Source organism: Podarcis liolepis (genome assembly GCF_965112155.1).
Source record: "Podarcis liolepis genome assembly, chromosome: 11".
NCBI classification, from domain to species: Eukaryota; Metazoa; Chordata; class Lepidosauria; order Squamata; family Lacertidae; genus Podarcis; species Podarcis liolepis.
The window spans coordinates 7,006,681-7,021,917 of record NC_139565.1 but is presented as its reverse complement, the minus strand read 5'-3'; the positions used below and the strand labels follow the sequence as shown (position 1 = coordinate 7,021,917).

At 42.0% G+C, this 15,237-nt stretch overlaps 1 protein-coding gene across 7 annotated transcripts in view; it reads left to right on the top strand.

Moving 5' to 3' along the window:
- The window catches only part of AGTPBP1 (ATP/GTP binding carboxypeptidase 1), a 62,907-nt gene that overhangs the window by 16,497 nt on the left and 31,173 nt on the right, over positions 1-15,237 (top strand). For 5 of the 7 annotated variants that reach the window (XM_083464782.1, XM_083464779.1, XM_083464780.1 and 2 more), the window contains exons 2-7: positions 3,970-4,056; positions 9,315-9,442; positions 11,048-11,115; positions 12,656-12,719; positions 13,356-13,502; positions 14,906-15,037. In XM_083464782.1, coding sequence (XP_083320908.1) covers positions 4,022-4,056; positions 9,315-9,442; positions 11,048-11,115; positions 12,656-12,719; positions 13,356-13,502; positions 14,906-15,037 — 574 coding nt within the window. In that variant the 5' untranslated portion in view covers positions 3,970-4,021. Of the gene's footprint in view, positions 1-3,969; positions 4,057-5,330; positions 5,548-9,314; positions 9,443-11,047; positions 11,116-12,655; positions 12,720-13,355; positions 13,503-14,905; positions 15,038-15,237 lie in introns of those variants that run through there. The other 2 variants (XM_083464777.1, XM_083464778.1) reach the window with 2 other exon arrangements.

Sequence of the window (15,237 nt, the reverse complement as noted above, 5' to 3'; positions counted from 1 at the left end):
CGCCCCCCCATATGTTTCCCCCGGTGCGGCTGTCCCCCCCTTCACCCCCCACGCTATGCCACTGCCTGGACTAAGCAAAATTGAGAAGGAAGGAAGGAACGGGAATGATGTAAGAGCTGTAAGCAGCGTCACAAGACACCGTATAACAGTATAACATCAATCCTCATGAAAGACACTGGCTATCAATTTGCTGCTAGGCCCAATTCATGGTGTTGACTTTAACATTGAAAGCCCTAAATGACTTAAGGCCCAAATAGTTGATGGCACTCCTCCTCAAATCAGCTAGGTCAGGCCCTATGGGTCTGTCTTGTGGGCCCTTTGATTGATTATTTAATTTCTATACTGCTTAATATGTTAAAAATTGTAGAAGAAATTGACACAACAGAAACTTAAAATATTACAGAAGCACACAGTTACATAGACATTAATTCTATCTATTTATCTTCCTAAATCAATAGCAATTATTTTACCTTCTGACACACCCTCTCAGCCTCCAGGTTCTTACCCAGGGTCCCAAGAAACACTCATCTCACCCACAAAAGTCTCACAAGAAGAGTTTCTGGAAACAGCAGACATCACCCCAGTGCCTCACTTGAGACTTGCTTTTTCTGGGCAGGCCCAAGGTGGATGGTGCTTTCTCAGACTGGCCACTTCTGTGCCCCATTTAGTACAGCAAGTTTGTTGAGTTTTCTAAGGCAAAGGAAGTTGGTTTATATCTAATCAAACTATTGGTTCATATACAGTGGTGCCACGCAAGACGAATGCCTCGCAAGACGGAAAACTCGCTAGACGAAAGAGTTTTCCGTTTTGGAGGTGCTTCGCAAAACGAATCTCCTATGGGCTTGCTTCGCAAGATGAAAATGTCTTGCGAGTTCCTGCGGTGTTTTTTTCCTTTCCCCCCTTTTTCTAAGCCGCTAAGCCGCTTATCAGCTGATCCGATAAGCCGCTAAAAGCCGCTAATAGCGCTAATCCGTCAATGGGCTTGCTTCGCAAGACGAAAAAACCGCTAGACGAAGAGAATCACAGAACGGATTCTTTTCGTCTTGCGAGGCACCACTGTATAGCTAAGTATTGTCTACACTGACTGATAGTGACTGTCCAGGATTTCAGACAAGGTTATTTCCCAGATCTACTCTGAGATGCTGGGGATTGAATGTGGGAACTGCTTAATTGTTTTGTAGTATTTTTCTGTATATTAGCTATACTGCAGAATTTTGATTACCGGTATATCTGTTGAGTGGGTGTTTTTGTATTTTAAAGTTTTACTGTGTAGTAAATTCAGGTGAGTGTTGTATCTCCAGTTTTCACCTTCAGTTTTAAATTTTATTCGTCCTATGTGGAAGTGTCAATACAATACATTCAAAAAACAGTTGGTTTGCTTTGGGAAGGGTCTTAATGAAGTTTATGATTTAGAAAAGTGAAATGCTCATGAAAACAAAGTTCCCCACAGCCAACCACAAATGAACAACCACACCCTAGGCCAACCCCACCTCTCTCACCACCAAAGGAACACAAGTGAACAGCAGAGAACCTGCACAAGCAACGCTGACACCAAACCCTACATACCTATATTAAGTAAAATAGAAACATCGCCACCCGACCCCACCCCCACCCATCTTCCCCCCTCCACTTCTTTCCCCTTTTTCTTCCTAATGTCTCAACAAATGAAACTGATTTGTAAAAATGTTGCATGGGGGGGAAAATACGAGAGAGAGACATTGCACACGTTTTAGTAAATCAAGAAAATATTTAATAAAAGAAAGAAAGAAAAGTGAAATGCACTTTTAGGTTTTTGATACTATGAAAAGCAAAACAGTGGTTGATATATATGGAGCATGAATTGGTTTTATAATACAGTGGTGCCTCGCAAGACGAAAAGAATCCGTTCTGTGATTCTCTTCGTCTAGCGGTTTTTTCGTCTTGCGAAGCAAGCCCATTGACGGATTAGTGCTATTAGCAGCTTTTAGCGTCTTATCGGATCAGCTGATAAGCGGCTTAGCAGCTTAGAAAAAAGGGGGGAGGGGGAAAAACCCCGCAGGAACTCGCAAGACATTGTCGTCTTGCGAAGCAAGCCCATAGGAGATTCGTCTTGCGAAGCACCTCCAAAACGGAAAACTCTTTCGTCTAGCGAGTTTTCCGTCTTGCGAGGCATTCGTCTTGCGGGGCGCCACTGTACAACAGCCAAAATCAAAATATAGCTGGAAAGGGCGGCTAGCCAAAGATGTTACCAAACAGTGCCATGTATGGATCTAGCATTTCTTAGCCAGCAACATTTGGAGCTTAAGCACTTTCCCCCGGCATATCTGACTGCAAAGGAAACTTCCTGGTTGGTTAAACCACATTTTCTGTGCTTGGTTGTCATGGCAAACATGTGGTTTAATAAACCAGGAAGTTTCCTCTGAAGCCAAGTGTGAGGAAAGAGGAAACATTTGAGTTCACAGCTCATTTATTTTTCAAGAAACAATACATCTGAGTAAGGCAATGTCTGATATCAACTGACTTCCCCATCTTTCATATGGGGCAGTTATTTACAGGGCATAGGAACACACAGAGTGTTTGTTTTTGGCCAGGATATGATCCTCAGAGGGCACTGGGTTGCTTTTCAGAGTGATTTGTCTGACTGTGAGGATCAAGAATCAGAGTAAATAAGGGACATTCTCTGCAGGACCTGGGAGAGTTCCTCCTGCAAAAGAATGGGGTTTTTAGCCAGTAGATGCAGAGCATGCAGATTGCACAATATCTGGCTCCCATGCATTTCTGAAACTCCCCAGGCCTTGGTTGCCTTGAGGAAGGATTGTGCTATGTCAGTATGACATAATATTTTTGTGGATTTTGTCTTTAGTTTATAAACTCCAGTTTTGCTGATTTAAGTAAGCTAAGAACTTTTTGGAGTAGAACTGAGGACTAAATGAGATGAGTAACTGATAACTCCCTGATACACAACCGTTGAAATAATGTTTCTCCAGTAAAAAGGGGGGCTTATCCATTAAAAGGGTTATCTGGAACACATGGATGTCACCTTCTTAGTTCCAATTTGCTATGAAAATCTTGATTCCAGTAATGGTAAATGCAAGCAAATGACAACTTGGTGTCTGTTATGAAATCATTTAAAGAATAATGACAGTTTAGAGATCCCCATTATAAGTAAATCTTTGGTGAATAGAAATTACAGGAGTGATTATGAAGCAAAGCATATTATTCCAGCAAAGTAAATTATTTTGATTTTACTTAGTAATATAGTTGAGAACATACTAGCATCTATTAACAAAAAAAAAAAAAAGCTGCTCACAAAGATGGAAAATTCATTATTCTGCGAAACATTTTCCTTTTAAAGCAGGTATGCATTCAGTAATAAAAAAAATGGATTTGTTTAGCTGAAAACAACGACTAGAATTTGAAAAAGCTTCTGGTACGAATAGCTTCTTATATATAATTGCTGATACCTTGTTTTGATTGGGTAATGTTAATATCAAGTAGCTTCTATGAGGGCTGGTCAGAAAATATTACATGTGGCATTTCCCGAATGGAAAGTACTAATTTTCTTCAGGATTTTGTATGGAGCTGCAGTTTTTTTAATTTACCATTTTGGGCCAGAAATGAGTGAAAAACGTCATCATGGCAAAACCTCCCTATTACCAAGAGGTACAATAGTCTCCTATTACTCTCTCCAGCAATATTTTCCACTGATTGCTTATCCATGTCTTTTTCCGCAGTCTCTGCCATCTTTGTCACTGCTACACCCTCTTTAGCAGGCACCTTTGCTTTTTGCTTAACCAATGGCTACAGCTACATTTTTCCCCTGACATTTTTTGTTCCCAGGCCCTTATAAGGTTGTATTTGCTGGCTATCTTGGTTTCTGCAGATGGTGTTATTTCTGCTGCGTTTTCTCAAACATTATCCTGTTTCTCACACTAGAATTTGAGTATACTTACACACTCTTCTTCTTTTTTCATTTTTGCCGATCATTAGAGATGTTGCTGTGGAAGAACTAAGCTTTCCAGATTGATATGAAGAACTTTACATGATGAATAAAATAAAAATGGCATCAGAAAAAAGGTAAGGGGATTGGGGAGAGGTGCAGATGGGATTTTTTTTTCAACAGCTGGGTTTGTATTTCTTGAAGATAGCTTATAAATGAACCCAAAGTTATCAGGCTTATTCAGATGATTAAGAAAAAGATTTTCCGTAATAGTTGGTGACCTGTAATTATAAAATTTATTTAGTTTTTATTGTGTACATATAATTGTCGCTTTGATAGTTTAATGAACTATTATACAAGTACTTATATGCTATCCATGTAATTTTACAATAACCCATTGTTTTTTGTTTGAGCAAAACAAACCATGATCCCTGGTTTGGAGTAGATACTAAGATAGAGATTATGATGCAATCCATCAGTGGCTACAGACTCAAAGGGATCACAGTGGAAACTACGTCAGCGTTTGCAATAAACCTGTAACTAGCGTTCACCACGATATGTGAACTGGGAGATTGGATTGGATCCCAGGGTTGCATGAGCAGACGGCTGCTCTTTTCATGTCCTTCCTTTTCCTACTGCTTTACATACTGCACTTCTGGTTAGAAATTAGTGATGGCATCCCGTAAACTGACAGTTACTATGATCTTGCATGTGGGCTTATCACTGTTGAGCTTATCACTGGTTTGTGTTAGTAGTGAACATATGCTTAGGGTTAGGGTTAGTCGTGATTTCACTTGTATATAATAAACGCAATGGAAATTGAGGCACCTCTGCTGGCATAATAGACTTCTGTGTGTGCAATGGAACTTCCTCTTCGGTCTGCTCAAGCTCCCTGCACACCCTCAAAATCAGCTCCAGATGGTTCAGATGTGCAGTGGGATGAGAGGAAATGAAAGCTACTAGCCAGCTGTTAGAAGGAGATGCTCTGGTACTCAGGTCCTACTTGTGTCTGATTGGCCGTTATGAGAACAGGGTGCTGGACCAAATGTTGGCCTGATCAAGCCATATGTAAGAATGTAAGCGGGGCTTACATTATGCCAGTGGGACTGAGCACATGGAGCATTCGATACATGTGCTTAAAATAATCTGAACTGCTCTACATAGAACTTATATAATACGTCATCCATTGACGTGCCAGTTATTTGGGAATTGGTACTTTGTGGGGCCGTTCTTCACCCCATATATTTTGAAAGGAAACTTGTTTGCAAATAAATTTAAACATTTCTTACGCTTATTCCAGAATCATTTGATTGAATCCAATAAAACTCTCTGAGAGTGTGTAAACTTAGAGGAATTGTAGCCTTATGACACAAAATGGTTTCCGTGGTAACTTCCTACGATGCAATTGTGTCTGGGTTGGGCTCTAGAATAAGGTCACTATGTAAGAAATGGTTAAGCTGTAGGTTGCCCTTAGTTTGTAGCTTGGTCAAAGGCATTATTAGAGGAAATAATGCAAACATGAGGCGCAGCACTCGGATCCATATCAGAGTCAGGATGTTTAGACCAGTTGGGAAGTGGGTAGGATCTGACAACTCCTCTCATCCTTGGCCTGTAGGAACTAATCCCCGGTGAGTGGAAAAGCCTGTGGAATGATGATAATACTAAGGGAAACATTCTTACTATTTATTTAATGTTTATTTATACTTACTATTTACTTAACATCTATTTTTGCTTCCAGCTGCTCAGTTTATTTTCATATCAGCCTTGAGAGCAATTGGGATCTCCATAACAATTTATTTTAAGACTAGTCCTAACAGGGTATCTGTTTCCAGTTACTTAAGTTTTGCTGATGCTCTAAGTATCCTAAAAGTAAATCTCTAGAAAGTTCCTATTTCTTATACTATTAGCTGTTGGTCCTAAAACAAACTTCCATATATCACATGGAAGAGATTAATCTTTCTGAAAGATGTAATAAGTGAGAATGTTACTTCCTCTAAACTTTTAAAATATTTTCAGAATAGTTTGCCTGTTTAAACCACCTCAACTCTACTTTTAGATTAGTGATAATAATAATAATAATAATAATAATAATAATAATAAGAAGAAGAAGAAGAAGAAGAAGAAGAAGAAGTGTTTATATATAGTTTGGAGGGTTTTTTCCCCAAAACACATCTACATTTATATGGATGTCATCCTACCAAATTGGTGGGCAGCTTTAATTGTGCAAGTGGCACATACAGTTTCGTAATCAGGATTATGCCAGTTGTGCAAAGTTGCCAGCTTTGGCGTGACGTAATAGAGCTTGGAACCTTGAGATAGCTTTTTCCTGCTACACTGACCCTTGGTTATTTGAATGTGTGCCTGTGTATCAGTTTCTATGTTGCTGCATGCTTTACTGTGGTATCTATGCAGGAGTACAGTGGTACCTCATGTTGCGTAACCTCCAGGTTATGCAGCAAACCCAGAAGTGGGTTTGCCACTCGTGTGTGTGTGCAGAAGCAGTCCTTCGGTTACGGAATTTTCGGGATATGGCTGGGCCTCCAGAATGGATCCCATTCCTAACCAGAGGTCCCACTGTTTGAGGTTGCCTCCTACTAGAATAGTTTTGTGAATTTTAGATGAGGCTTGTTTATACCCCAACCTCCATCAAGTTCCTGGGGCATCTTACAAGTATTTGATTGAAATACAGCCATATGTCAGCAGGAATAGCACAGTACCCTCCAGATGTTGGTGGGCTCTGACTCTCTCTATCCCTGGCCATTGGCCACTCTTGCTGGGTCTGGCGAGAGTTGGAGTCCAACAACATCTGGAAGGCACGGCACTGACGATCTCTGTCTTAGAGCAACTTGGTGGTAAATACAGAATCATTTTCTAACTGCAGTTGAACTGTTTTCAAGCTGCTGAGCGAAGAATAGTGATTTATCATATCTTTGGTAAACCAGCAGTGGCAGTATTTATTAAACTAGTGCCATATACTTTTAGTTTTATTGCAGCTAACCATATTTCATTGTAACGTGTATAACAAATTGTCACTTGCTGTATAAGCTAGCTGCATGGTAAGCTGACAAGCAGAATGGCTTATGGTGCCAGTTAAATGCAACAGGAGCATTTTGTCACTCTAGAAAGGCAATGGCAAAGGAAAGTTACATAATGATATCACTCCAAAAATAACGTGTGTACTTTTACCAGTGGAGTCACATTTTGGACGTCATTAATGGCTTGAAGATTGTGTTACACTGTAGATGCTTAGAGGTAAGTTGAGGTGTGTGTGTAAAAGTGTGTAAGAGATCCATGACCATTCTGAGCCCCGATGATGACTCAGTGGACTTGTTAGGAGTATTGCCATTTGAGCATTCCAGTAAATAAAATACTCTGTTTTCAGATGATAGTTCTAGAATTCATGACAACCTCATACTAACTCAATTGCTTAAAAATACCACCCTGATCTGTGAACATTTCAATGATTATCTCAATCTATGCAAAATCAACAGTTCTTTCAAAACAACCAACCAACCTAAAGTGCTATTTGTAACTAGTCCAGTGCAGCCCTGTCTCCATGGATGATTTTGTGTATCTTCTTGCTTTAAAGCAAGGATGGGAAGCCTGTGGTCCTCTATATTCACTCATTCCCAAGGAGTGAATATTGGCTAGGGCTGGTGAGAGTTGGGAGTCAGCAAGAAGTGGGAGGGGGAACCATGTGAGGCACCCCTGCCTTAAAGGCTGCTTAAAGACACAGAGACATATGCCTAGCCTGACAAGGCAAAATGAATTTTGTCCTGAACTGGGGTGAGAGGAAGAGGTGAACACAGAGGTATCCTCACCTCCTGGATTTCAGGCCAGGTAAAGCAAGATGTTAAGTGATATCGTTAGCATCGGATACAGTGGTGCCTCGCAAGACGAAAAGAATCCGTTCTGTGATTCTCTTCGTCTAGCGGTTTTTTCGTCTTGCGAAGCAAGCCCATTGACGGATTAGAGGATTAGCTTTTAGCGGCTTAGCGGCTTATCAGCTTATCGGATCAGCTGATAAGCGGCTTAGCAGCTTAGAAAAAGGGGGGGAGGAAAAAAACCTGCAGGAACTCGCAAGACATTTTTGTCTTGCGAAGCAAGCCCATAGGAGATTCGTTTTGCGAAGCACCTCCAAAACGGAAAACTCTTTCGTCTAGCGAGTTTTACGCCTTGCTAGGCATTCATCTTGCGGGGCACCACTGTACTTGAGTCTGCTCCTGATGTGAAATCCAGTTGGCCTATTTTAGTTTGAGAGTTTCAAAAGACAGCTGCCTCTGGATCCATGTCTGAGAGTAGAATTACTTTATAAATATTCTTAATTTAAATGTATTATAAAATGAAAAACATTGCTTAATCACATTCCTTCAGCTCAATGTGGAAGCCAATGTAAATCACTGGGCTGCCTGATAAAGCTAAAATTTATTTGAATAAACTTCCACATCTTTGCAGTTTATATGTCTTCTCTTGGGGTATGTTAAGGCTACATAATGGATTAATTAATGGACCTTTTGATACTAATCAGAACTGAAATTCTGCCAGGATGGGAAATTCTTGTTGTCTCAACTAGTGATGGTGTGAAAGTCTGTCTGAGGCTGGCTTGGAATAGAAACCAAGGACCTGAATCCAAACCGGAAACAAGTCTTCAAATGTCTACCCTTCCTCTCCAGAGCTTTCAGGAATTCTTAGAAGATGAAGTTTCATGCCATCACTAGCACTCACTCCCCTGCTTTTCGAAAGCAGCAGCAATGTCAAAAGGCAAAAGGGAGGATTTTTCTCTCCTGTTTTCCCACCAGAAATTCTGGGTGTAATGGATTCTAGGATGGTAGCCCTGGCTAAGAGTGTGACGTCACAATGGATAACTGGAACCTTTAAAGCATGGGTTACCCAGCTTTTTTGGACCAATAGGTGCTGCACAAATTTTGAGAGGGTGTTGTGGGTGCCAGTCAAAAATTGGCTGCCAAGTGGGTTTAGCATAACACCAAATGGCTGTGATAGGGTGGCGTGGCATAACAGAAAATTAGAGAGTACAGTAATTGCTACTCCCCTGTCCCAACAACATCATGGTTATCAGTAGAAGTCGGCTTCAGGCCCTGATTGTGAACGGGATTAACTTGTTCAATTTCTGCTTCTCATACAGCCCTTAAAGGCACAAGGACCCTGTTTTTCCACAGTGTCAACCTTAAACGAAGACCAAGGCTACATTCCTACCTGAGAGTAATTAACTAATTATTGATTTTTGGATCATCACCCTAATGTTAAGTATTCCTAAAATGCCACTCTGAAAAATGCCTGTCATATTAAAAGCGACAATATCAAATAATAATAATAATAATAATAATAATAATAATAATAATAATAATAATAATAATAATAATTTTATTTGCTCCAGTCTAACAAACAATTCTCGGATTCTGAGTTTGCTGTCACAACTGGAAAAGATCAACACAGAATGTTTAGTGGAAGCAGACACTACCAGATATGTTACATCAAAAATTCTCCACCTGGCTCAGAGTCAAGGTAAATATTTGTACATTGAAATCAGCCTTTAAATTTGTATGCACTTTACTCTTGAAAATATTCTGTATATAATATACGTATGTCATCCCATATGTCATGGTACAGAGTTATGTTCTGATTGTAAATTGTAGTCAGTATGCTTGCATACATAGAACGAAACACTTTTTTTCTTGATTAGAAGATGTACCGTATTTTTCGCCCCATAAGACGCACTTTTCCCCCTCCAAAAATGAAGGGGAAATCGGGGTGCGTCTTATGGGGCGAATGCCTGCAAGCCTCGCGCGCCCGGCAGGAGGTGCCACCGGGTGCGCGAGGCTTGGGGCGGCAGCCTGTCGCCCGAAGCACGGGGAGCCCTCCGGAGGGCTTCCCCTGCTTTGGGCGAGTGTCAGCAAGCCTCGCGCACCCGGCAGGAGGTCCCACCGGGTGCGCGAGGCTTGGGGCGGCAGCCTGTCGCCCGAAGCACGGGGAGCCCTCGGGAGGGCTCCCCCTGCTTCGGGCGAGAGTCTGCAAGCCTCGCGCACCCGGCAGGAGGTCCCACCGGGTGCGCGAGGCTTGGGGCGGCAGCCTGTGCTTCGGGCTCCCCGTGCTTCGGGCTCCCCGTGCTTCGGACTGCTTGCGCGCACGCAGAAGCTTGGGGCGCGCTGAGCTCGGCACGCCCCAAGCTTCTGGTGTAGCGCAGCGATCCGCTAGCCCTGGGAGAGCCCCGCGGCTCTCCCAAGGCTAGCGGACTGCTTGCGCGCACCTAGAAGCTTGGGGCGCGCTGAGCTCAGCACGCCCCAAGCTCCTGGTGTAGCGCAGCGATCCGCTAGCCCTGGGAGAGCCCAGCGGCTCTCCCAGGGCTAGCGGACTGCTTCCCGGCACGCAGAAGCTTGGGGCGCGCTGACCTCAGCTCGCCCCAAGCTTCTGGATTAGCGCAGGGGTCCGCTAGCCCTGGGAGAGGCGCCCGGCTCTCCCACGCTAGCGGAGACCTTGCCGGCACGCAGAAGCTTGGGGCGCGCTGAGCTCCGCACGCCCCAAGCTCCTGGTGTAGCGCAGCGCACCTGGGGGGGAAATAATTTTTTCCCCTTTATTTCCCCCCCAAAAAACTAGGTGCGTCTTATGGGCCGGTGCGTCTTATGGGGCGAAAAATACGGTAGTCACTTAGCTCAGGCTAGATGTAGACACATCAAAGAAGCGTTTCAGTTTAAAACGTTGTAAATTTAAACTGGGAAAACGAGTAGAGAAAAACGGGACTCCACATCGCCATCTGGTGGTACAATGTTATATCACATATATAACACTTGCTTTTTCTTTACCAGTCTTACTGAGTTCTCAGTATTTAAAAAGTTCCCTTCTTATAATGAGGTTCATTCCTAATATTAGTCTTCTTTTACTTTAATTTCTGTTGATGCAGATAGGTAGGAATTATTACATTGTTAAAAGGAATAATTTCAAGCATCTAGTATTTTTGCAATGTAGATTGTTATTTATTAATTAAAGTAATCACCATTGGGGATTAAAAACATTTTTTACTATTGAACTTTATGCTTTTCAGCAGCTACTATCTGGTTGCCCACATTTGAAATTTCCTGGTTTATCAAGTGCTCACATGTATTTAACTTTCAGAAAAAATCAGGAAGGAAATGACTGCAAAAGGTTCAACTGGAATAGAAGTTATTCTATCAACTTTAGAGGTACTATTTTTGTTTTAAAAACTAATTTATGGTAAAATAGTGGGTCGGTATGACATAAGTTTCTTGCACAGTTTCAATTTCTAAAGTTTGCTTCTCAGTCAGTCTGTTCACTGGATTTTCATGTTTGGGATAAAGTAGATGTTAGAGATTTTAGCTATAGCAACTTCTTTTTAAATGAAGGATTCAAAACTTAACACAAAGTTAATGGTGTCCCAAAGTAATGGCGTTTAAAAGAATTGATAGTTTTGGTTAATTGTCCAGTGCCACTGTTAAGATGTGATTTGAAACCTAGCGTAGAGCATTGATGTCAGAGATAGAGCTGTCATTTTTTATATCTAAAACAGGCATAGGCAAACTTCGGCCCTCCAGATGTTTGGGACTACAATTCCCATCATCCATAGCTAACAGGACCAGTGGTAAAGGATGATGGGAATTGTAGTCCCAAACATCTGGAGGGCCAGAGTTTGCCTATGCCTGATCTAAAATATTACTGTATTTATATTCATGGTCCTGATTCTGGAATTTTAGTACTTTTTAAAGCTTTAAGTCAAGGCAAGGGAATGTGTGGCCCTCCAGATGTTGTTAGACTTTAGCTGCCATAATGCCTGACCATTGACCACAGTGGTGGGACAGATGGGAGTTGTGAATCCCAACAACATTGTGAGGGCACCAGGATCCCCATCCCAGTGCTTTAAGAATACGTGTTTGCATATTTGTTGTTGTTTAGTCGTTAAGTCGTGTCCGACTCTTCGTGACCCCCTGGACCAGAGTACGCCAGGCACTCCTGTCTTCTGCTGCCTCCCGCAGTTTGCTCAAACTCATGTTGGTAGCTGTGAGAACACTGTCCAACCTTCTCATCCTCTGTCGTCCCCTTCTCCTTGTGCCCTCAATCTTTCCCAACATCAGGGTCTTTTCCAGGGAGTCTTCTCTTCTCATGAGGTGACCAAAGTATTGGAGCCTCAGCTTCACAATCTGTCCTTCCAGTGAGCACTCAGGGCTGATTTCCTTCAGAATGGATAGGTTTGATCTTCTTGCAGTCCATGGGACTCTCAAGAGTCTCCTCCAGCACCATAATTCAAAAGCATCAATTCTTCAGCGATCAGCCTTCTTTATGGTCCAGCTCTCACTTCCATACATCACTACTGAGAAAATCATAGCTTTAACTATACGTACCTTTCTCAGCAAGGTGATGTCTGCTTTTTAAGATGCTGTCTAGGTTTGTCATCGCTTTTCTCCCAAGAAGCAGGTGTCTTTTAATTTTGTGGCTGCTGTCACCATCTGCAGTGATCATGGAGCCCAAGAAAGTAAAATCTCTTACTGCCTCCATTTCTTCCCCTTCTATTTGCAAGGAGGTGATGGGACCAGTGGCCATGATCTTAGTTTTTTTGACGTTGAGCTTCAGACCATATTTTGCGCTCTCTTTCACCCTCATTAAGAGGTTCTTTAATTCCTCCTCAAATTTCTGCCATCAGAAAGTGTTTGTAGATTTGTATTATGACAGGTATAATATGATAACTATGAAATATTCTGTTCATTTCAGAATACCCGAGATCTTCAGACTACACTAAATATCTTGAACATCCTAAATGAACTGGTGGCAGCAGGTGTGTTTTTATATTAAATTGCAAATTTGTAAGATCTGTCTAGGATTGTAGTGTCTTTTATCTAATAAATGTGAATTTTTATAGTCTTAGATAGTTTAGAAACACTTACATAGCTAAGGTTTTCTGCCATAAAGAGAATAAATACTTCATCTGGCCTTTTATATATGACCGGCCTTATACATGTGACCTTATACTTGTGACTATATTATTAAAAAGTAAGAAGGGATGCAGGTGGTGCTGTGGGTTAAACCACAGAGCCTAGGACTTGCTGATCAGAAGGTCGGCAGTTCGAATTCCCGCAACAGGGTGAGGTCCCGTTGCTCGGTCCCAGCTCCTGCCAACCTAGCCGTTCGAAGCACGTCAAAGTGCAAATAGATAAATAGGTACTGCTCTGGTGGGAAGGTAAACGGCATTTCCGTGCGCTGCTCTGGTTCGCCGGAAGGGGCTTAGTCATGCTGGCCACATGACCCGGAAGCTGTACGCCAGCTCCCTCGGCCAATAAAGCGAGATGAGTGGTACAACCCCAGAGTCGGTTACGACTGGACCTAATGGTCAGGGGTCCCTTTACCTTTAAGAGTTGGTAGTAAAATCTGAATACCTTAGCATTGCTGCTAATGGCTCATGTTCTATTTCTAGGCAGTAGCAGAAGAACAAGTGTTCTTGTTTCTAGAGGAGGGACACAGATTTTACTGCAATTGCTTGTGAATGTCAGCAAAGAATCCCCTCCAAATGAAGAATTAATGGTGCTGCTTCATTCTCTTCTTGCAAAAATTGGCCCAAAAGGTAAGTCAAACCTAACTAAAATCCTCTTGCATATGTTGTCTTTGTGGAACTGCCATCGTGTGGCTTTCCCAGGCTCAGAACCCCTGCAAAAAAAGAACTCATTCTGCTACTGGCACGGTTCAATAAAGGCCGTGACTGCTTCTTATGCAGGTCTGTTCTACTAAGGATTAGCAGATAGTGACATTCCCACAAGCCACTTGTTTTTCACTTTGATTGTGTTCAGGATTGAACACACAATGCAAACGGGGCCTAGTTCCCTCCCCACAAAACTTCTACAATGGTAGAACTGAATGGGGAGGCACCAACATCTCACTCTCCTTCCAGTGGCTATTGCAGGTGTGATACTGTTTGTATGCAGCGAGGTTGTGTAATGGAAGTGGGGAAATAAACGGAAGGTACTCTAATTTAACCACATGACTATGAAGAAGGCTTTCAAATTCATATGGGGAACAGTTTTAGCAAGCTAAAGCTAAACTCGGGGCCACTTGAGGCACCTGAATTAGTAAATTGGTTCTTGCATCATTTGCACAGATTGGCTATAGGTTGTGCAGGTCTCCTTTCCCAAAAAGTCCATGTCAGTAATTGAATTTCGGGCCTCTGCTTAGCTTGGGCTGTTCTACTGAGCGATAGCCCCGTGTAGGGCCTTCTTGGTACCAAACTATGTTACTGAGATCAACCCATGCAAGGGGCTGGAAGGGAAACAAGTCAAGTGAATATTGTTCAGAGACTAACATGAACTTCTATTCCACCTTCTGTGGTTAATTCATTGTCCTGTGCTGTGTGATTTGTGTTACAGATAGGTAGCCGTGTTGGTCTGCCATAGTCAAAATAAAAAAAAATCCTTCCAGTAGCACCTTAAAGACCAACTAAGTTAGTTCTTGGTATGAGCTTTCGTGTGCATGCACACTTCTTCAGATACCTGTGTGATTTGTGGGTTTTGTCACTGCAGTCTCCCTGTTTTGGTTGCCAGTTTGTTTCTCAGTTCAGTTCAGTCGTTCACATCAATGTTTAAAACCCTGTATAACTTAGACCCCCAAATATCTGAAAGATGAGCCCCTAATGGGGCTCCTGTAGTAGTTCCACTACCCCAAAAATTGCAGGGAATGGTGGCCTAGGAGAGGTATATCTCTATGGTAGACCCTAAATTGTGGACCCTCCCTCTCCACTGAGGTGTGTCTGCCACCACCATTGTTCAGCTTCTGCTATGTGCTGAAGATACATGTCTTTACTAAGGTCATTGTAACCCACCCTGGATCTTATGGTGGAAAGGCAGGAAATTTTATAAATAAGTAAATAAATACAGCAGTTTTTTTAATCTAAAAAGCTGTGGCCAGCTAACCCCCCACCCCAAATTATAGTTTGCATAGGTTCTAATATTGCTGCTGTTCCTTTTGAATTTCCAGATAAAAAATTTGGAGTAAAAGCCAGAGTTAATGGTGCTTTAAATATAACTCTTAACCTAGTGAAACAGAACTTGCAGAATCAAAGGTTAATATTACCTTGTCTCCAAGTTTTACGAGTCTACTCAACTAATTGTAAGTACTGTGACATTCTTCTCTCAGTGTATCTCAGTTTACAAAGATGTTTAATATGAAAAATCAAAGGACCTTCCTCTCCCATTTACATTAGCGCTGAAAGCTAGTAGGCATTCTCTTCTCTTATAAAAATCTGTATGTTGGCTTTCTAACTCCTGAGCATGGAATGTTGCTGAGTAGGTATGTAGATCTAGCAGTTT